The sequence below is a fragment of the Mastigoproctus giganteus genome, chromosome 12, assembly GCF_048544385.1.
Source record: "Mastigoproctus giganteus isolate SK-2022 chromosome 12, ASM4854438v1, whole genome shotgun sequence".
Lineage (NCBI taxonomy): Eukaryota > Metazoa > Arthropoda > Arachnida > Uropygi > Thelyphonidae > Mastigoproctus > Mastigoproctus giganteus.
Window position 1 is genome coordinate 57,571,267 of NC_143586.1, and position 22,113 is coordinate 57,593,379.

The 22,113-nt window shown below is 34.4% G+C and overlaps 1 protein-coding gene across 2 annotated transcripts in view; it reads right to left on the minus strand.

Annotated features, from left to right (window-relative positions):
• The window catches only part of LOC150077087 (protein Churchill-like), an 86,806-nt gene that overhangs the window by 58,362 nt on the left and 6,331 nt on the right, over positions 1-22,113 (minus strand). Inside the window, exon 2 of one of the 2 annotated variants that reach the window (XM_090386477.1) lies at positions 6,668-6,761. In XM_090386477.1, the coding sequence (XP_090242603.1) occupies positions 6,668-6,761 (94 nt within the window). Of the gene's footprint in view, positions 1-6,667; positions 6,807-22,113 lie in introns of both variants that reach the window. The other variant, XM_090386476.1, reaches the window with a different exon arrangement.

The window sequence follows — 22,113 nt, forward strand, 5'->3', positions numbered from 1 at the left end:
GCTTTACCATCTTTTCAGTCATGTAATAAGAGGGTCATTGAAAGGCAACTGCAAGAAGCCGTTGACCACGTCAATTCTTGGATAAGGGCTAATGGTTTTAGGTTCTCTCCTCAGAAGATCAACTGTGTACACTAGTCACAAATGGAACTTTCACCCTGAACCAGAACTCAAACTTGGACAAAACATCATTCCAGTAATACCCAAGACAAAATTCTTGGGGCTCATATTCGATAAAAAGTTGACATTTTTGCCTCATATCTGCCAACTGCTGACAAAATGCACAAGGGGACTGAACCTGTTGTGTGATTTTATCCAATAATTGAGGAGCAAACTGCTACACTTTACTGCAACTCCATGAACATGTCCGATCTAAATTAGATGATGGGTCCAAAGTGTACACATCCACTAGAAACATATTTCGATAGATCCAGTTCACTATTTGCATTGTTACTGGAGCATTTTAAACATCCCCTGTTGACAGTTTATATGTTGAAGCAATAAAATTGCCACTGTCACTCTGAAAAAGCAATTGTCGCTGAAATATACCTTTAAACAAATCTCTGCCAGAAGGCATGTGGACATCCATTTTTGAGCCATAATGGGAAAATCTATAACACCTCTGACTGCCAACCATCCCTTTGGTATCCACGTCCAAGATCTGACTCCAGAGGACAGATAATTGAATTTTTTAGATAAACATAACCTGACTATTTTAAAGACATGCTCACACACATGCATTTACCCTCTGGCTCAAGCTCTGCTATTGATCTTTCAATGTATTCTCCAATGATATTTCCTCTCATAGACTGGACCATCGTGGTAGCGATCACTTTCCTATCATCTGTATGAGTTCTCCTCAAAGTAACATGTGGGCAAACTGGAAATTTGACAAAGCTCACTGGTCTAAATACCAAGAAATAGCTCAATTAGATACCTCCTTCGTAGCAACCCACAATTGATTCTGCAGTAAGCTACGTGACAGAAAATAATGAAAGCATCCAAGACTGCTATCCCGAAATCATCATCCAGAATATGGCTTCATCCAAAAATGTGGTGGAATGAAGCATGCAACAGTGCTAAAAAAAAAGAAATGAATAAATACTAACCACAGTTTATACTTGTGCGTATTGTGTTACTTGCAATTTGTGTGTGCCGTGTTCTTTGTTATTGATTGCTTATCTTTTTACTGTTTTAAATTTTAACCCCCACCCACAAATGTCAGTGAACAGAAATGTCAACTAGTTCGTATGTACATATTACACGTACGTATTAATTATTCCGATTATCACTTATATTCTTCCGATTTTCAGGTATCATTTAATTTTTTAATTGGTAAGGTAATAAAGGGTAAATTTATGCTTAATATATCTCTGCTTTTATAGCCTGTGGATAATATTCCTCCTATTTTCACTAATTAGAATCGCTGTTTAATAGAATTAAAATTCAATTCACAAACGTGATCTCAATGACCGGCGCTTACTGCACATCGTATAGTGAATGATACTTTACTATGGTGACTCCATCATAACGTGATTTGATTGTACAGTGAACAGATTGTAAAGGTGGGGTACATTGTATTTTTAACTATTTACGTGAAACTTCGGATAATTGGGGCAGCCACTTAATTGGGCCAAAATGCACTAGTCCCGATGTGTCCCAAATAACCGGAATGGACTGTATTTTGGTTTATAGTTGGTGCAACTAGTTTTCTCGCTTCTTGGTAACTGACTTTGTTCTAAACCTTGTATTTTACTTTTTTTTTCTGGGTTTTCCATTTTCCATGTGTCTTGGAATATGAAGGATGGTTACCTCTATAATTTGGAGGTCATTTTTGTAGCTGTACAGTCACTTTGTATGTGTTCAGAGAACCCACAGTTCTCTGAACACATACAGAGAACTGTGGAATAAATAATAAATAACCTGCTTTAACAGAGAATGGTAAGTTGGGTGTATTGAAGGTAAGAATAATATTTCTGGTAGGTGCCATTTGATTATCTTTTTTAATCATTATTATTTTTGCTTCAATTACATTCTGTCCCTGCAGTTCTTGGGTTATTTCTTCCTCGGTGACATTTAATAAATCCCAACTAGATATGACACCCTCAGATGAATTTAGGGTTGCATGAGGAGATATTTTTACAGGAATGCCAGCAAAGCTAGTTGTAAATGCTTTTCAGAGTGTCTTTGGTTCGTAGTTTCTATTAGTAGGTCTCCTGATTGCAGTCTCTTCACCGCCTTGAGAGATCCTGCAATACCCTCCAGATGTTTCTATATAACAAAGGGAGACAATTTACTCATAGGCTGGTTACTAAGAGAGTGAAAGATTAAGAACGATGGGCAGGGTTGCCCCATCCGATCAGTCTTCTGTCTCTTTGGGTTGTCATTTTCCATGCTAACATGGTCTGTATTTGCCATGTTTGCTCCTTTTTGCTGCTTTTAGCTCCTTTTGGCAAGAGAACTTTTCTGCTAAGGTTTCTGGCCCCGCCATGGGGAGACAGGAGCAGTGCCGCTCTGAGGCCAAGCAGTTGAAGTGTTATTCACTTAGTGGAATTAGAAATATATGGATAAATAAAGAAAGGTGAGTTTCTTTTCTGTGTTCTAACTTATGGCTTTTCAAGTATTTTAGTCATTTCAGACTAAAAGTGCCTGAGGCCTACAAACACCAAAATCCAGCTCTGCCTCCAATAGTTTGTCTAGTTCTTCCTTGAATTTATTTAAATTGTCAACTTCTACAACAACAGATGGAAATTTGTTTTCAGAAATTTAGTTATGTGTAAAAAATTAAACTGTAAATATAAATGTTAATCAACAAAAATTAAACCCTATTTTTAAAAATGCATAATTAATGGTAATAAGGAACTGTTCTTGCAGTCCATTGTCCATATGAACCCATGCAGACTGCATTAGCTAAATTATAATTTTGCAGTTCTGGCTTTATATACTGTATGGCAGGTCACATTGAAAAATTTCTTTACAAATGTTTTGTCTGAGTACTGTCACTAGAGACCATGCTATCTCAAGAGAAAGTGAGTATTGAAACAGGCTGCTATAGTAGTGTCTCATCTTTTAAACAAATGACCAATTAACCTTTTGGTCAATTGATTATCTTTTTTCAAACAGACCATCTGTTTGAAAGTAATGCAATACCAGGACATCTTGTTGTAAGGGCAAAGTTTGTTCTGCTGTGAGTATTAACTAAGCCAGGGTCCCCCAACATTTTTTTACCTGCCGATCCCTTTAAAAATGCATTTTTTTTCCTCACTGATCCCCTCATCCAAAAAATGCACACATTTTAATGGATGTATTATAAGAAAAATCTGTTAATGATAGTTAATTATTTACAAAAATTAACAAGGCCAATGTTCATAGTTATATTTTTAAATCATATATTATTATATAATCTGTCCGTTGACACCTGTTAGGTTGTTTTGCAAGGTGTTTTTGATATTTTTGAATAAAATATATTTCAGTACTACAGTATTAACTGATTATTTAAGCTTAAAAAAAACAATAAGTAATTTAAAAGAACCATTCATTGAAAATATATGATTATTCATAGAATAAAACTAAAAATTAACAAAAAATAAGGTAAGATAAAGTGAATCTGATGATAATGATACAGAACCAGGTTATATGAATGAAGATGGAGCATTTTGGACTTCTGACAGAATTCAGAGTGCAATAATGCTATATTGTGTTAGCTTCTGCAAGATTTTATAGATGCCTTTATAGAGATTCAACAGATGTTGATGCTCATTTGGAATGGTGTCATTAGGATGGTGTCATTTGAACTTTAGACTGTTCTCCATAATAAGGATCCAACTCAAATATTTTTTCAACAAGTATCTCTGTCAATTGTTCTGCCAAAGATATAGTAGTATGCAGGGATTTAACTACCACTTCTTCATTACCCTTGCTCAACTGTGCAAACTATTGTGGTTCCTACTCTCCCTCAGATCTCCCATTTTTAACTTGATTTTTTCAACATATTTTCAGCAGCAATTTCTTAATATTAACAATGCAATGCACATTATTATAATCTTTCAAACAGCACCTGATGGTTATAGAAGGATCAGTTTTCACAGCATTCAAGATGCAACAGAAAGTACAACTTGAATGTTGCTATCACTGCCTAGTCTAGTAGCTGCAAGAAGGATGTTATATTTGATAACGAGAATAGCACTTCAACATGTGAATTTCCAGTGTAGATCAATTATATGGATCTCCCCTGGATGTTCTGGGCCATAACCAAAGTGAGAAGAATCCCAAAATTCCAAATTTTCTTCTTTAGACACACTTCTACTTCATAAACAAGTTATTAAACCATGTTATATGAATGGTTGCTTCACGTAAACAGCTGAAAAGTGACATAGCATTTTTGTGAGCTTTCTAAATGACTAGCAAATGTTGCTTATTTTTCCTTTGAATGCTCAGGGATTAAAGGAGTAATAAATCACTATTTAATCACAAAGTCCACAAGAATAAACACACCCAATCCTTAATTTTCCTGCTTCTTTAAGAGATACATTCTAGCTGACATTCTCCAGAATAAGTGGGTCTCAATAGGATTAACACTTGTTCCAGCCTCTAACTGCTTCCCTCCATTTTATTAAGTTGAGGTCAGGAAATGCTTTCACAGAATCACAGTAAAAGCTGATAATAATTCCTCTACCAACTTGACTCTACAAAGATTTTATACAGAATGTATTAAGCATGTAAATTTTTTTTATACTTATCAAACCCGCATCTGCTAGTTTGATAAGTAAAAAAAAATTTTTCTATGTCCTTGTCTTACAAATAAGTGGTACATGTGAGCCTTTCAAATTATTGATCCAATAAGAGAACCTTTCCTTCTAATACCTTTCCATCTTTTCCACAATGGCATATCACACAATACCTATAAAACATTTCTGTGCCTGCAAAAATATTTCTATAAATGTCAATGTAAGTGTCATGTTGAAAATAGCTTCAGATTATTCTAAGTCCTAAAAAAGGGAAATCAGTTCAATCCTGGAAAAATTACCTACTTTTAGCAGGAGTGAATCTGAAGTAATTTTCAATCTAAGTGTGTGCTGATTTGTAAAATGAAAACAAGATCAGAGTTTCAGGCTACTGTTTCATGTAGGTTTATGCCTAGCCTCCTTAAAAAAATGTGTGACCCTCTGGCTGAGCATGAATCAGAGATCAAGATGACACAATAATGAATGTTAATACTTCATTATTGTGATCTCTGATTCATAGCAATGTTTAATGGATTAATAATGACTAACAGTTCAATGAATTCGGCTAAACCATGCCTTGAAGAACAAGTTTTAGAAAATTAATAAAAATTAATTTCCAAAACAGAAAATAGAAACAGGTCCTAGTTGTACTGAATGCAGACTGACTGGAAATCCTTCAGGGAGAAAATGCTTGCTTATTTGTATTTTATAGTAACAGCAAAGTACAGCATAATGCCTTATCCCTCTAGTGAAGCATAAAAGTTTTTAGTAAAAGCAGGAATGTCGCACAATTTGTGCAGCATAAATTTTTTTTTAAATAAAAGAGTTCAAACTGTACTTTGTAATGTCATTCATTATTTTAAGATCATATTAAATATGAGCAGGAATAATATATGCATTTAAAATGTAAACATATATTTTTAAATACATTTTTCAAACAAGCATCCACTGGTGTACACTGTGGGTAGTATGCCCACTTGTAATTATAATTATTTCATGTTGAATATATTCTTAATTCTTATAGAAAAGGTACCTTAAAGCAGCTACAGTTAATTAATTTATGTAATGAATTACTTCTTAGGATAACTCATTACATTATCAAAACTTGAATATATACTTGTCCATGATCTACATGAGTTTACCTCTATAAAGAGGAGTTATATACAGTATTTCAATGGTCTTGACAAGAAACTGATTCCTTTGCATACAGTAACAAAATCTACTTTGTATATTAAATTTTTTGAACTATATACAGTGGTGATGCTTAATATATTATTATGAATGATCAATTATCTGCCGAGAACTGGAGTTGCCTGGGAAAATGCAAGCTAGATATATATTTTTTCTAAGAAACCCTAAACAATTTAGTACAATCTAGTTTAATAGCTTGCAACATAAAGAAACTAGGCATCCTTGGTATACAGTGCAAGCTGAACTAAGTTACTATTCTGTTCAAATTTTTCATGTAAGCTGGTGGTAAATCTAAGTAGGGTGGGCAGATATTTGTGTTAACCTGAAAATTATGGAAATAAAATGATCCTTACAGAAATCTCACTCTATTTTGAATAATTCAATGAATTCATCTCAGTAAAAGTGAATTTTGGGTCAGAGGGTACAAAAAGCAACTGTCCTCATCCAAATTATGTTCCCAGATGGTAGTTATAAAAACCACTATAGAGAAAGTATTCTGAAAGATAACTACAGCAAGATTACAGAAATAATCTTGTAACTATAACATAAAAATCATGGGAAAATATTTTAAACCACATTTTACAGATTATATAATATGATTGAATTTTAGCTGAAATTCATTAAAATTTACGGATACTCGAATTAAAATTTAAAAGTGTATATTAATCTTTAAATGATATGTTTTTGGAACTAACCAGGTGGCTAGTTAAGACATACAGTTTAGCTAATAACTATTAACAACAATAAATTCTTACGCTGATACGTGACAATTTCTTCTCCATATTCTTCAATACCTTCCTTTTTATTTGCAATATGCAGTTCATCCTTCTTGTGACATTTAACACATTCCTGGAAATTGACCATATAAGACCCAGTTTCAAGGCACATTCTACCCTAATAATTGATTAAAATACTAATATTACAAATTGATTATTTCTTTAGACCAAATAAAGTACTATTAACAGAACTGAAATTACAAATCACAATATTTAAATTTCTTAGAGTAAAACTAATAAATGTATGAAGTAAATCTAGAGATATAAAATATCTTCATTTTTTTAATTACAGTTAAGATATTTTGATTTAATCTCTCTGCCATCTTTGCTACTCTAAAAAAAATTCAATTTTCATAAGTTACTATAATATGAAATAATAATAATAATAAAAAAATGTAAACTGCAGCGATTATCAACCAACTGCAAGATAGAAGCCTCCTAAACAATTATATACTGTATATATATATATATATATATATATATATATATATATATATATATATATATATATATATATATATATATATATGTGTGTGTGTGTGTGTGTGTGTGTGAAAACATACATAAAATAATCTTATCTAATTATCTAAAATTTACATACCTGTGAAGCATCATCTGAAATCTTCATAATGAAGGTAAGATAAAAAAAAAATTTAAACAGATAAATTAGTGATTAATCATATCCCAGATGATCTGTGTTAACTCTGAGAGAGAGAGTCAATAAACCTTGCTTCTCTCAGCATATCAGTTTGTTCTGACAACAAAAAAGAAACAAGAATCCTGATGTTCAAAAAAAAAAGATTTTAATGAAATTTATTCTGTCGTTAGTTCCAGTAATAACAATGATAATTTTTTTTGTGAATCAGTGGCAGAAATAACTTTTCAGATCCAGATAAGAACTACCCACATGCCCACCCCCCCCTACTCCTGGCTATAGAGCAAACAAACATATACAACACAGTGTCAAATTCACGTTAACTTTTTAAAGGTTACCAGCCACCTGAAAATTTATAAACTAATGCCAAGATGAGCAATAAACATCCACTTGTTCAAATAATGATAACAGTAGATACTGTGTTTTTAAAATTAAACTATTTATCACAGTTGAGGTTTCAACGACATTTACATATTCCCATGAAATTCTAGTGTAATTCTCTGATGAAAGGATCCTGAAAGGTTGGCTGTAATATCTGTTGTCATCTCCAATCCCACAAGTTCCTTTATGATGTCTTGGAACAATTGCACTAAGAATAAATATCCATATTTTTAATAAATGCAGTGATATATTTAAAAATTTTAAAAATTGTATAAATTGTACAAAAATTTACTACATGGTTTTTATTTCTTTTTTGATCTCAACTAATTCAATAAAGTCCAAAGTTTATAACATATAGTGAGAGTTTACAGATGTGTTCACAAACAAATATTTCATGATTCTATTGTATATCATAGACAAATGGTTGTTAAATGGGGATATGCATACTGCTAAAAGTATGCAGAATGAAAGAGAAAAAAAAAAGTTTTAACTTTACTGCACTTAATTTTATGTAATAAGTCTATAATTATCAACAAATTTTATTACATAATTGATAACAATAAAAACAGAAGGAAAAATAAAGTACAGAAGCTGAATCTTTGACACAGGAGGTAATTCACAGCTTAGAAATTAACAGAGTTGGGTTAATATCAAAGGTTTCTTAGTATGGGGCGGGGTTCAATTATAAAAAACTTCACGGATGTCCAGGCCATGGCCTGCACACAGCCAATTTCTTCATATTATGTGGCGCATTGCCATGAACAGCTCAAGTGTTATGCCCTTCCATCCCCTAGCCTAAAACTAGCATATGAAAATACAGTTTCACACAGACTTTTGAAAATATCTATTTTTAGTAATATTTCATTTGTCTGTATTGCTTCCTCATGACGTTTCATGTGTCTTCCTCAACATTTAACAATATTATTACAACCACATAATAAGAAAAATAAAGTACAGAAGCTGAATATTTGTTAGTACTAAATAAAAATTGCATTGGATTTGCTTATTTAATTATTTTGTGTAAAAAATATTAAACTGTAAATATAAACATTGTATGAAAATTTGCAACAAAAATTAAATCATATTTTGAAAAATACATAATGATAAGTTTCTATCCTGAGGCCCATGACCCTGATCCACTATCTGTAAGACCCCTTGTGGCACATGGTCTTCAGCTTTTGGCCCTAAGCCAAAAAAGTTTGGACGCCACTGTTATAGTACAAAGGCTTTTGTTAATATTAAAAATACAAATGTTTTTCTATATGAATATTTGGCAGTTCAGTACTGTCAAGCACTTTCACTTTGTGATAAAATATACAAGGAACACTTTTACAGCTACATACCACAATTATGTACACCAGCTTTGCTTTTGTTTTATAAGAACATGTAATTAAATTATTTTTCCTCAATTTTGCCATTCAAAATTGTGTGTTATGGTCCAAAAATAGGCAAGTGTCAGTCTTAGGCATATTTTCACTAAAGGCAACATAAAAATAATGAAATTCAATTTTGTAACTGTGAAATATGAATATTTATTTCATACAGAATATACTAGCCAAAATCTTAACAAAATCAATAGGAAAATACAATTCCTATTTCAGCAGAACACATTTTGGAACATTTCTAATCTTCTCTGATGCATAAAATCAAGTATAATTCATACAGCAGTACTTTTTTTATTTTAAATAAAAAAAGTACTGTATGAATTATGAGGCTGGCACTCAAGTGTTTAAAAAAAAATAAGAAAAAAAATATGGACTACACAGGTCTTTGGATACTGATTTTCAAATGTTTTCAGTTTTCTTCTAGAATGTCTAGTTTTTGTGATAAGGCCAATTATATGAACATGAGTCTGATTATACCACCCACATAACTATTCAACCAACCTACAGGAATATAATTATTTATTTATTTATTATTGTTTATACATTAATTTATAAAATTGGTTGAATATATCTATATCCTAGTTACCTCATAATTTAATTATTGCATTATAAATTGTTTCAGGTAAGATCCTGTGAAATGGTGAAACACTTTCATCATCATTATGCCTTGGAAATATAAAAATCACCCCAACAACCTTTGCTACATGTGCAGCTCCTTCCTAACTAAATCACAATGGCATACAATCATGGCAAATATTTGGAAAATTTACCAGTTGACTTTGGCTATCCTCTAGGTGACCATAACAAAGTGTAGACATCACATGTTACCAGTACTGCTTGTTCAAATCGCTTATGTGACTGGTTAAACAATGAAAAAAGTCAATGCTGTTTGCCATCCCCACGATATGGAGGGTAATAAAGGACTACGTGGACTGTTACTTTTGTAACATGAGGTTAATTGAATTTTCAATGAAGATTAAACACAAGACTGTTTATCTAAACCTGAATTTGGTAATGAGACAACCCCTGACAATGACAATATGCCAATTCTGGCATCTTCACAGCAAGGACTAAATTCTTTACAAGATGAAATGGAATGTGTTGAAGGTATGACTGCCGGAGACCTGATAACTGCAGCTGATCCTGAGTACACACTTGATGAAATATTGGAGCCAGAATGATGAGATATAAAGCAGTTTACCCAAGATGAGTTGACCTCATTAGAGATCTAGCCCTCTCCAAAAATAAAGCTCAACACTAAAGCAGAATTACTTGGTTAAGAAAATGACAGTGTTGCACTATCGTAAAAGAAACCAAATTTTGGTGACATCCTTTACAGCAAATGGTCTGCTCTGCTACTGCCATGATATCAATAGAGTTTTTAGGGAATTGTCACAAGTATACATTATATCTGAATGGTGCCCCTTCATACACACCTCACAGCAAAGTTTTAAAGCTCTTTCTTGCATAATGGAACTTAAAGCCATTCATCCCCCATTGCTAACTTCGTTCATCTAAAGCAGCGTTTCCCAACCGGGGTGCACATGGACCCCTAGGGGTCCATAGAAGCTTTGAGGGGGTCCACAAGAAAAAAATTGTATTTCGGGGGTCCATAATATGAGCTAAGGGGTTCATGATAAAATATTATAAATAAAATAATTTGTCAAATATAAATAAATAAAAAAAATAATAATAAAATAAACTAATGTCATAGAAAAGTCCAGAAATTTGCAGTTAGAAGATACTCGTATTTTCTGGAACCTTCTTTACTTGACGCAACAAAAAATTTCTTTCCATACAAAATTCTTGAAGAAGAAAACATTATTTAAGCACCGACTAATCTAGAAAGAGTCAGTCAGTCAGAGGCAGTCATTTCATTCTATAGTGAGTAGTCGGCATCGTCGTGGTGAAATCTATTGTTTGTGTTATTGAACGTTATTGTTCTAGTGAACTATATTTCCATTAGTACCTACAAGCATTTCCGACATTAAATATTTGAGGTTAATAATATTATTATTGTTTTCAGATTACCCATGGCTCATGCAAAGAAAAAAACGAGACAATATTTGATTGAATATCTGTCGTGTGGTTTTATTGAATCACCAGAGAATATCACAAAACCAATGTGTCTTATATGTATGACTGTGCTGTCTAATGATAGCATGAAGCCAAGTAAGCTTTGTCACCATTTGGAGATAAGGCACAGCGAAAAGAAAAATAAATCAGTGGAGTATTTCCGAAAACTATGAGACAATTTTCAAGGAAGAAACAAATTGGATCAGATTTTTAGTAAACAAGCAAGCAATAAAGATAGCGGTTTATTAGCATCATATGAAATCAGCAAAATAATAGCAAAATCTGGAAAGCCACATAGCATTAGTGAAACTGTCATCTTGCCTTCGATATCAGTTGTAATTTCAACAATGTTAAACAAAAATGCACGTGAAATTACCGATAACCTTCCTTTGAGCAATAACACAATATCCAGACGCATTGACGAAATGTCTGAAGATGTGGAAAATCAACTTATTGCTCAATTACGAGTGAAACAGTTTGCAATGCAACTCGATGAATCAACTTTGATGGGCATTGAAGCACTTTTATTGGCATATTTAAGATGTGTGGATGATAATCAACTCAGAGAGGAAATGCTTTTTGCAAGATTCCTCAAAACAGATACTAAAGGTGAAACAATATTTAAGGAAGTCCAGTCTTATTTTAGAGAAAAAATATTCCACTCGAAAATTTAATGGCTTGTGCTACTGATGGCGCTCCTTCCATGGTCGGTAGGTACAGAGGGTTTATCACTCATTTAAAAATGCATTGCCAAAAGTATTTTGCATACATTGCGTGATTCACCGCCAACATCTGGTGGCGAAGAGATTGAGTGGACGTCTTTACGAAGCCTTAACCCTTGTAATAAAAGCTGTCAACCTCATTAAGGCTAATGCTCTTCAAGATCGTCTCTTTCGCAAATTTTGTGATGAAAATGAAGAAGGATTTGACCGTCTTGTACTGCATACAGAGGTGCGATGGTTGTCTAAAGGCAATTGTCTTCGTCGCCCTTTGGGACAGTATTGTATCGTTTCTAAACGAAAAGGAGATTGGAAAACAGTTGGTTGCCATGAAAACAGACATATTTTACCTCTCAGATGTGTTTGAAAAACTGAATTCTCTTAATAAGCTGTAGCAAGGACATAATTGTGATTTAATATCTAGCAAAGAAGCCATTAATGCATTCCTAGGAAAACTCAAATTGTACAGTCTTAATATCTCACGCCGTGCGTTTGACCAGATTCCAAACCCTGCTTCAGTTAGCAGTGATTTAAACGATGATGATTGTGTTGTGTATGTTGATCATTTAAAAAAAAAATTATGAAGACATGCAAGTTCGGTTCAAGGACCTACTAGAATTGAACATCCCAGATTGGATGCTGATTCCATTTGAGGTAAATGTTGCTGATGTTGAAATTGATTTACAAGAGGAACTTGTTGAATTGCGGTCTGATCAGACAGTCTGAAGTCTATTCAAAAAAGGAAAGCATGATGTATGGAAGAATAGTGACATTGCATGTAAATATCCACTTTTACGGAAGAAAGCTAAAATGTATGTCATTGTTTTCCCATCATCTTATCTTGTGGAATCTGGCTTTAGTCGTGTAACACAGTTATTAACAAAAAATCTTAATCGACTTGATATAGTAAAAAGAGGTGATCTTCGTCTGACTCTCACAAAATTGGAGCCAGATATTAAAATGCTAAGATCAAAACATCAGCCACAAGGATCTCATTAGTAAGGCCTATTTAATGGGATCCTTTTTAATAGCCTTATGAATAAATTTATATATGTTGTTTGAAATAGTATTTTTTTTTTTTTTTTTACTAATTCTGTCATTACAAATAAAAATATGTTTCAGTTTTATCAATTAAAATTTTCAAAATTTGTAATTTACATTTTTTATATTATATTGGAATTGTTTAATTATTAGCTTTTACTAACCTACAAATAAATATTTCATTTAGGAATATTACATATGCACATATGGGGGTCCACATACGTAAAGTTAGGACTCGGGGGGTCCACAAGCAAAAAAAGGTTGGGAACCCTTGAGATCTAAAGGAAACATACTATAATATAAAGACACTACACGAAGCAATTCAATATAGCACTCATCAATGGAATCTGCAGTGACCTCTCAAAGTTGTTGATATACTATTGGGTATGCAAGGGAATTTTCAAAATTTGTAATTTACATTTTTTATATTATATTGGAATTGTTTAATTATTAGCTTTTACTAACCTATAAATAAATATTTCATTTAGGAATATTACATATGCACATATGGGGGTCCACATACGTAAAGTTAGGACTCGGGGGGTCCACAAGCAAAAAAAGATTGGGAACCCTTGAGATCTAAAGGAAACATACTATAATATAAAGACACTACTCGAAGCAATTCAATATAGCACTCATCAATGGAATCTGCAGTGACCTCTCAAAGTTGTTGATATGCTATTGGGTATGCAAGGGGGGGGGGGGTTTCACAAAATACTGTTGTTTCTTATGCCTTTGGGGAGCCATGCTACCACAGATCATTACGTTAGACATGGCTGGCCTCAAAGAAACAAATATGAACCAAGAATGAGTAGTGTACAATATTATTATTAGCCATATGGTGCAAGGAAGCCTGAGGCTTATGCTGCACCAGCCAAAAAAAATTTCTGAATTACCCTGAGAGAGACAGAGAGAACAAGAGTCAGAAGTAGAAGGAAATCACCAAGAAAAGAAGAATGATGATGTTCCATTAGTGGATCCAACAAAGCTTTTCCTTCCACCTCTCTACATCAAACTTGGCCTAATGACGAGTTTTTTGAAGGTGATTGGTAAGATGAATGAATTTCATTATTTAAGTATGAAATTTCAAAAAATCAGTGCTGTAAAAGTGAAAAAAGGAAATTTTTGCAGGACTTTAATTCTGTAGGATGAAAGCTCTGAACATGCCTCAATGAATTAGAATTAAAAGTATGGCAAGCTTTTGATTGGCTCCATGGAAATTTGGGTTCCCACAAAGCCATTCAAAACCAAAGTATGTTCATTCTATTTTCTAGACGAACATACATTGGCAGGTTACTGCCACTGTAAATGGATTTGATGTATTTGAAGTACTGATTAAGTCATCAAATGCAGACATTATAGGGATAACGGATGCTGAATTTGAATATGAGGAGTATAATTTTTACAGGAGGGATGGAGTTAAGAAGCATATTAAATCTAACAGAGTGCATCCAGTCAACATGGGTGACCAGTGCAATGCTGAGTCAATCTGGTGTGATTAGCATTAGTAGAGACATATGATGCAAGAAAGCAAGCTTGCACAACATCAGCTAAAAAAAAAAAAACTTCCCATTTCACTTATCCATTTGCTCCAAAAGTTTGTACAGTTTTCCTTGAATTTATTTAAGCTATCAACTTCCACGACGACAGATGGATGTTTGTTACAGCAATCAACCACCAGCTGGCTAAAGACAAATTTCTGCACATCTATTCTATAACTGTCTTTCCTCAATTTGAATTTATGTCCCCCTCAGATGCATAATCTGAGCAGGAGAAACAATCCCATCAGCATTGAGCTTGCTAAAACCATTCAAGGCCTTATACACCTCAATCAGATCACCTCACAAGTGCCTAGTCTCTGGATGTTGCAATTTGCAGAACTTAAGCCTTTCATGGTAAGAGCAACCCTTTGTTCCCCTCACCAATCTCATTGCCCTTCTCTGTACTCATTCCAGCAGCTCTACATCCTTCTTAAAATGAGGCAGGTCTCCAGACCTGTATGAGTACATAAGGTGTGGCCTGACCAAATCCTTACATAAAGGGCTAATAACCTCCTTATCCCTGCTAGCAAAATTCCTGTATATCATTAACAAGACCTCATAGGCTGCTCTGGCAACCTGTCTGCACTACTCAGAAAACTTCATATCTGACTGCACTACTCAGAAAACTTCATATCTGACTGCACTACTCAGAAAACTTCATATATCTGACTGCACTACTCAGAAAACTTCATATCTGACTGCACAATTACTTCCAGATCTTTTTCATTCTCCACTACCCTGAGTGTAGTACCACACAGTTGGTATGTTACTCTGGGGTTACTGCTACCCATTATGCAGTACTTTGCATTTGATTTGTGATATAAGCACTGGGGGAAAAAAAATTGAGAGCAGGAGCCTAATGAGTGTGATGAGTATACCAAACAACTATACAGAGAAATAGTAAATCATGTCTTATAATGGGGGATTTTAACTTTCCAGTTGTTGGCTGGAATTTGTGGATTGGTCACTCACACAGTAGCAAGACTTTTGTAGATTTCTTGGATGACTGTTTTCTACAGCAGTATGTTAGAAAGGCAACAAGCAGAAGCAATACTCTTGATTTGGTTATCAGTAGTGATTCTACATGCAGGTAAAAGAATCTGCAGGTAAAGGAGCCACTGGGTGGCAGTGATTACAGTGTACTAATGTGAAATTTAATTAAAGGTATATTTACTGTCAAGGGTAAAGGGAGAGGGTTTAGCTTTCTTAAGGGTGACTACAGTGGTCTCAGACAGTTTTTAAATTCTATGCAGTGGGACCAACTGATGATGTTACTAACAGCAAATTCTAATTCTAAGGAATCATTCAGGGAAGTAATTAAAGAAGCTACTAGCCTTTTCATCCCAACAAAGAAATACTGTTCAGGACTTAGACCTAAATGGTTGTCAGATGAACTATTAAGACACATGGCATACAAGAAAAGTACATGGGATGCATATAAATTGTCAGGTGAAACAGAAGCCTATGGCAGATATAAATTATTCTGTAATCAAGTTACAAAGGAGTATAGGCAAGCTAAGGCAGATTATTATTTCAGAAGTTTAAGAAAAAACTTCTGAAATAATAAACAGGATTATTCCAATTTGAAGTCCTTTTAAAACTACTGATGTGTGGAGCCTTAAAATGACACTTCTCGAGAAACATCTTGTCATCAGAAGGATACTGATAGAATAATAATGCAAGAAAAGCAGTAAAGACTTCTATACTTATCAGGGCCGCATTAAGGCTATGGCCAAATCAGCCATGGCCGGTGGCCTCACCTGAAGAGGGGCCTCATTTTCAGTATAAATATTTTGTAAAGTAGTGATAAAAATTTCTAATAATAAGTTTTCACAGATGACAGAAAAATATGTATCAATGTATGGATGAATAAAACTCTCTAAAATCAAGTATTTTAAAAACCTATGTAGTATTTGTATGTGTGTAATATACAGTACAGTATATATATATTAAAGGGGCCTCAAATTTAAATATGGCCGAGGGCCTATTTCATCCTTAATTGGCCCTGATGCTTATATTAAGAGTAGAAGGAAGGGGTTGAATTACATTGGGACACTTGATGTCAATGAGTTAAATGCTGATGAACCTGCTGTTTGCTGACATATTGAATAGATATTTTGCATCTACATTCACACATGAGGAATTCTTTAAGGGAGGGGATGTCGGAAGTTTATCAAACTCAAATGGGGAGCTAAATGACTTTTTGATAATTGAAAGTAAAGTGGAAGAGAAATTGTTGAAACCGAATGTAAAAAAGGCACCTGGAGTGGATGGGAACTCTCCAATCATATTAAGGGAGGCAGCAAAGGAGGTGAGCAAACCCTTGGCCATAATTATAAGAGCACCCTTGGATTCAGAAGAGATCCCTATGGACTGGAGATGTGTGAATATATACCCAATTCATAAAGGGGGATCAAAAGGTGAGAGGAGTAATTACAGACCTGTCAGTTCAGTTTAACATCTCTTCCAGGGAAATAATGGAGTCACTGGTTAAAGAAGTAAGGCAGGACAATCTGGACAGGAATGCAATTACACTTGCAGTCACAGCATGGATTTGTTAAGAGGTGGTCTTTTCTAACCAATCTGATAGGTTACTGATGCAGTGACCAAGGAACTGGATGCAAAAAAATAATTTTTATACCATATACTGTACTTGGATTTCAGGAAGGCTTTTGATACTGTCGCAGATAAAAGACTGCTGTACAAACTGGATCAATATGGTATTAAGGGAAAGTTACTGCTATGGATAAAGGGATGTTAAGTGGAAGAAGACAGTGAGTGATTATCAATGGGCACTGCTCTTCGTGGACTAATGTTATTGGACTAATATTAGTGGAGCTCCCAAGAATTCAGTGCTCGGTCCATTGTTGTTTTCAATATTTATCAATAATATTGATGAAGGCATATCAGGTTTAATGTCAAAGTTTACAGATGATACAATGTTGGCAACAATATTTAGAAAAATTAGGTTGATGGGCTGAGATATGGCAGCTGAAGTTTAACATTGACAAATGCAAGTTACTGCATAAGGGTAGCAGTAATCTGAGAGTAACTTATCAACTGTGAGGAACTACACTCAGGGTAGTAGAAAATGACAAAACACCCAGGGGTAATTGTGCTACCAGGACAGTTTGTGGGATTTTGTCAATGATATACAGAAACTTTGCTAGTAGGGATAAGAAGGTGATTATCCCTTTATACAAGGTGATGGTTAGGCTGCATCTAGAGTATTGTATACAGGTCTGACAGACTCACTTTAGGAAGTGATGTAGATCTGAAGGAAAGGTATAGGTTAGAGCAACCCGATTGGTGATGGGAACAAAAGGGTGCTCTTACCCTTTTGTTGCAGCATCTGGAGACTAGGCACCTGCCCTGCAGGTGCCTAGTCTCCAGATTGAGATGTTTAAGGCCTTGAATGGATTGAGTAAGCTGAATGTGAATGGCATTCTTCCTCTTGCTGAGATTAGACTCATGAGTGGGCATAAATTTAAGTTGAGGATGGTTACCTTCAGCCAGTGAGGTCGTTGATTGTTAGAATAGGCTTCCATTTGTTGTTGGAGAAGTGGATGGTTTGAATAAATGAAGGAAGAACTAGACAAATTCTTGGAGGGTAAAGATGAGTTAAGTGTGTGTGTGTGTGTGTGTGTGTGTGTGTGTGTGTGTGTGTGTGTGTGTGTTTTTGGCTGATGCTACATAAGCTTGCTTTCTTGCATCATTTGCCACTACTACTACTACTACATTTGTGGAACAATCTTACATTGTGATTACAGAATGATATGCTCTTGCTAGATAACTATTTGCAGTTAGCCCATTCAATCAGTCTGAAATGATTTTTAGTAATAGTACTGTGAACATGATGGAAGAAAGCAAAAGTTATACAGCCCAGGCAAAAATAAAAATAAATAATTTTTTTAAAAAAAATACACCCTTATTAGCACAAACTTTTAAATTAATTCAAACTACTCATTTCTACAACACTAAGGGTAATTTTATTTTAACAGTCACTATATGCAAAATGCAAATTTTCACACAACCATTCTACAACCATCTTTCTTCAATTTAAATTTTTCCCCTTCTCCTTGTGTGTGTCATTTGAAAAAAGAGTAAAGATGCTACCAACATTTAGTATACTTAATCTTTTAAAGACTTATACTTCAATTAGATCACTACACAGATGCCCAATATCTACAGACTGCAATTTACAAAACTTCAGTCTTTCTCATTAAAATTATGCTTTTTTTTGACCCCACCTAATCTTTCTGCTCTTCTCTGCATCTTTTCCAACAGATCTCTGTCCTTCCTAAAATGAGGTTTGCAAATCCGTATGGAGTATTCCAGATGTGGCCTAGCCATTGCCTTATAAAATTAATGGGATAATCATTTCTTTGTCCTTGACAGATGATACAAAGCAGTGATTTTAATGTAAAAATGTAAATTGCCTTACCTTGAGAATTCATATGAAAATATAATGATATATTAAGCATCGTACCATATTAAGTACTACAGGGCCAACACAATCAGAACTACAAATTTCTTTAACACTTTAACTGCCATGAGACCCAAATGTCAGGTCTCACCCTTTGTGTTAAACATGCTTTGAGACTTGGTTCACAGTTTATTCGTTCAAGCAGTGTGATACAGTGGATGCTACCCACTGTATATTATCTCATAGAGATATTAAGTAGGTGGCCTGGTGAACTCAAATATGATTTTACCCTTCAGCTACAAATATCTAATTCACATAACTGCAGGATAATAAATATAATGGATAATTAGGCTACTCTCCTGAACACCCATTTTTATGTTTCCTTCAATATATTCTAGAGAGAGAACTAAATGACAGCCCTGAGTAATGCAAATATAATAAAAAAAAGCATAATATTTCAAACTGATAAGAAAACTCAAGTAACAAAGAGAAATTTTTAAAAGCTTTATACTCCCAAATAAAAACTGATGTTATTGTTATATTCATTGAAAATTTTAAATTTTTTTAAAAAATAATAATGTGTTAGTTAATGCAAAGTCCTTGCAAAAACCTTTGTCCACATATTACTGCTTCTTTGATTTATATTTATCCCAGAAGCCCATCAAATCAAAACATTTCACTTGCTGTTTTATTGGTTTTCACTCTGGAACCTGGTTTATGGCCCTTACTGGCCATAGTATCATATGGATGTTTCAATGTCACCTGAGGAGCCTGAATATTATTCTCAACACTGCAACTGCATTGTTTTTCTTTATAAGTAAACAAAATCACTGTTTGTCTTATACCATGCAACTTCACAAACTCATAACTACTAGAGAAATAAATAGCCTAAATGTAAACAAACAGTCATCATCATCATCAGCCATTTTCATTCCACTGCAGGATGAAGGCCACTCCAGCAACATTCCAGTAACTTTGTTTTGTGCAATGGCCATCCATTTACTACTCACAAACTCATGAACTTCATCTATCCACCTCCGCCATTGTCTTTCAAGTTTTCTTCTAGCTCCTCTTAGGTGCGATTCTGTTATTTTCTTAGTCAACCCCAGGGGCTCATATCTGGTGAGTATGGGCTTGGCACACCCAGGGTCCTGAGCTGGATATCATCATTCTTCTCTTTCTTGGTGATTCCCTTCTACTTCTGACACACTCTCTCTCTCTCTCTCTCTCTCAGGGTAACTCGGGAATTTTTTTTGGCTGGTGCAGCATAAGCCTCAGACTTCCTTGCACCGTATGGCTGCTAATAATAATAATAATAGTCCATCTGTCATCCTGTCTTCGAGCTGTGTCCTGCCCAAGACCATTTTAGTTCTTTAGTTTTGATAAGAATGTCCTTTACTTGGGTTTGCTGTCAAATCCATGTGTTTCTCTTCTTATCTAACAGTCTTATTCCCAATATAATTCGATCCATTCTTCGCTGTGTTGTTCTCAGCTTATCTTCCATTCTTTTTTGTGAGTGCCCACGTTTCACTTCCATAAGTCGTGTTGGGGAGTATACATTGGTTCATTATTTTACGTTTCAGACAAACTAGGATATTGCTCTTCAGTATGTGACTATATTTCCTGAATGCTATCCATCCAAAATTTATTCTTCTCTATACTTCCAGCCATTTATCATTATTACAGCTAATAACTTGTCCCAGATAAGTATATGACTCCACCTTTTCAATTACTGCTCCTTCAATCATTATGTCCCTTTCTGTGGCATACTTGTTCATCATTACTTTTGCTTTAGCCATATTCATCTTTAGTCCAAAATCCTTACTAACTGTGCATAACTGATTAAGATTTTCCTCTTTCCTCCAATTCTTTGGGATCAAGGCTTATGACCACAATGTCATCTGCAAATCGTAAATGGTTTAGGTATTCTCCATTCATATTGACTCCTTTCCGCGACCAGTCTAATCTTCTGAAAGCTTCCTCAAGGGCAGCAGTAAAACAGCTTCGGAGATATTGTGTCTCCTTATCGAACTCCTTTCTCGATTTTAAATTTCCTACTGTCTTTGTCTAGTCTAATAAAGGAGGTAGAGTTCTCGTATATTTTCTTAAAAATCATAATATATGGGGTATCTATGCCTTGTCTTTCCAGTGCTTGAAACGTTGCCTTATGCTGTATGGAGTAAAATGCCTTTTCATAATCCACAAATGCCAGGCATAATGGTGTTTTACATTCATTTGCTTTCTCCATTAGCTGTGATATTACGTGAAGGTGATCCATAGTTGAGAATCCTGTCCTAAAGCCAGCTTGCTCTCTCGGTTGATTCTCATCAAGTATTCTTTCTAATCTGTTAGTAATGATCCTTGTGAACAACTTGTAGATGTGGGATAACAAGCTAATTAGTCTATAATTTCCAATTTCTGATTTATCTCCTTTCTTATGCAGCAAAACTATGATTGTATTATTCCACGTCACATCTTTTCTAATGCACTTTGTGAAGAGCCTTGACAGTTTTTTTGTTATGGCTCTTCCTCCGAATTTTAACAATTCTACAGTAACTTCATCTTCCCTCAGGGCTTTCTGATTCTTCATTTTCTTCAATGCATGTTCTACCTCATCAGGAAAAATATCGGGTATGTCATATATGTTGCTAATTTGTGATCCATCTTCCCCACTGCTGGCATCATTCCCTCGCTCCTTGTATAATTCTCTATAGTAGTCTTCTGCTATTTGAATTATGCCTTCTCTGCTATTTATAAGTACACCATCGCTATTCTTCAGTTTCAGTATCATTTGTCTTTCTGTATTACTGCTCATGGCTGCTGATTTAAGTCCTTTGTTTTCCCTTAATGCTTGTTCTACTTTTCTTGTGTTAAATCTTCTTATGTCCTCTCTGAGTCTCTTTCTAATGGCTTTGCATAACTCAGTATACTCAATTTTCTCCTTGTCAGTGTTTATCTTGCTCTTCATTTGTCGCCTTTGGTTCATCATAACAAGTGTTTCTTGACTAATTTTTTCTTCTTTGGATTTCTTTTTCCCAATAGGTTTCTCGGGCTTGATCACTTTCAGAAAGTTGTAATATTCCTTGACCATATCTTGGTCCTGAGCAGTCTGCAGAAGCTCAAACTTGTTCTTAAGTTCCAGTACATAATGCTCTTTCTCCTTTTCTGTTATCTCAAAGACCTTCATACTATCTACTCGAG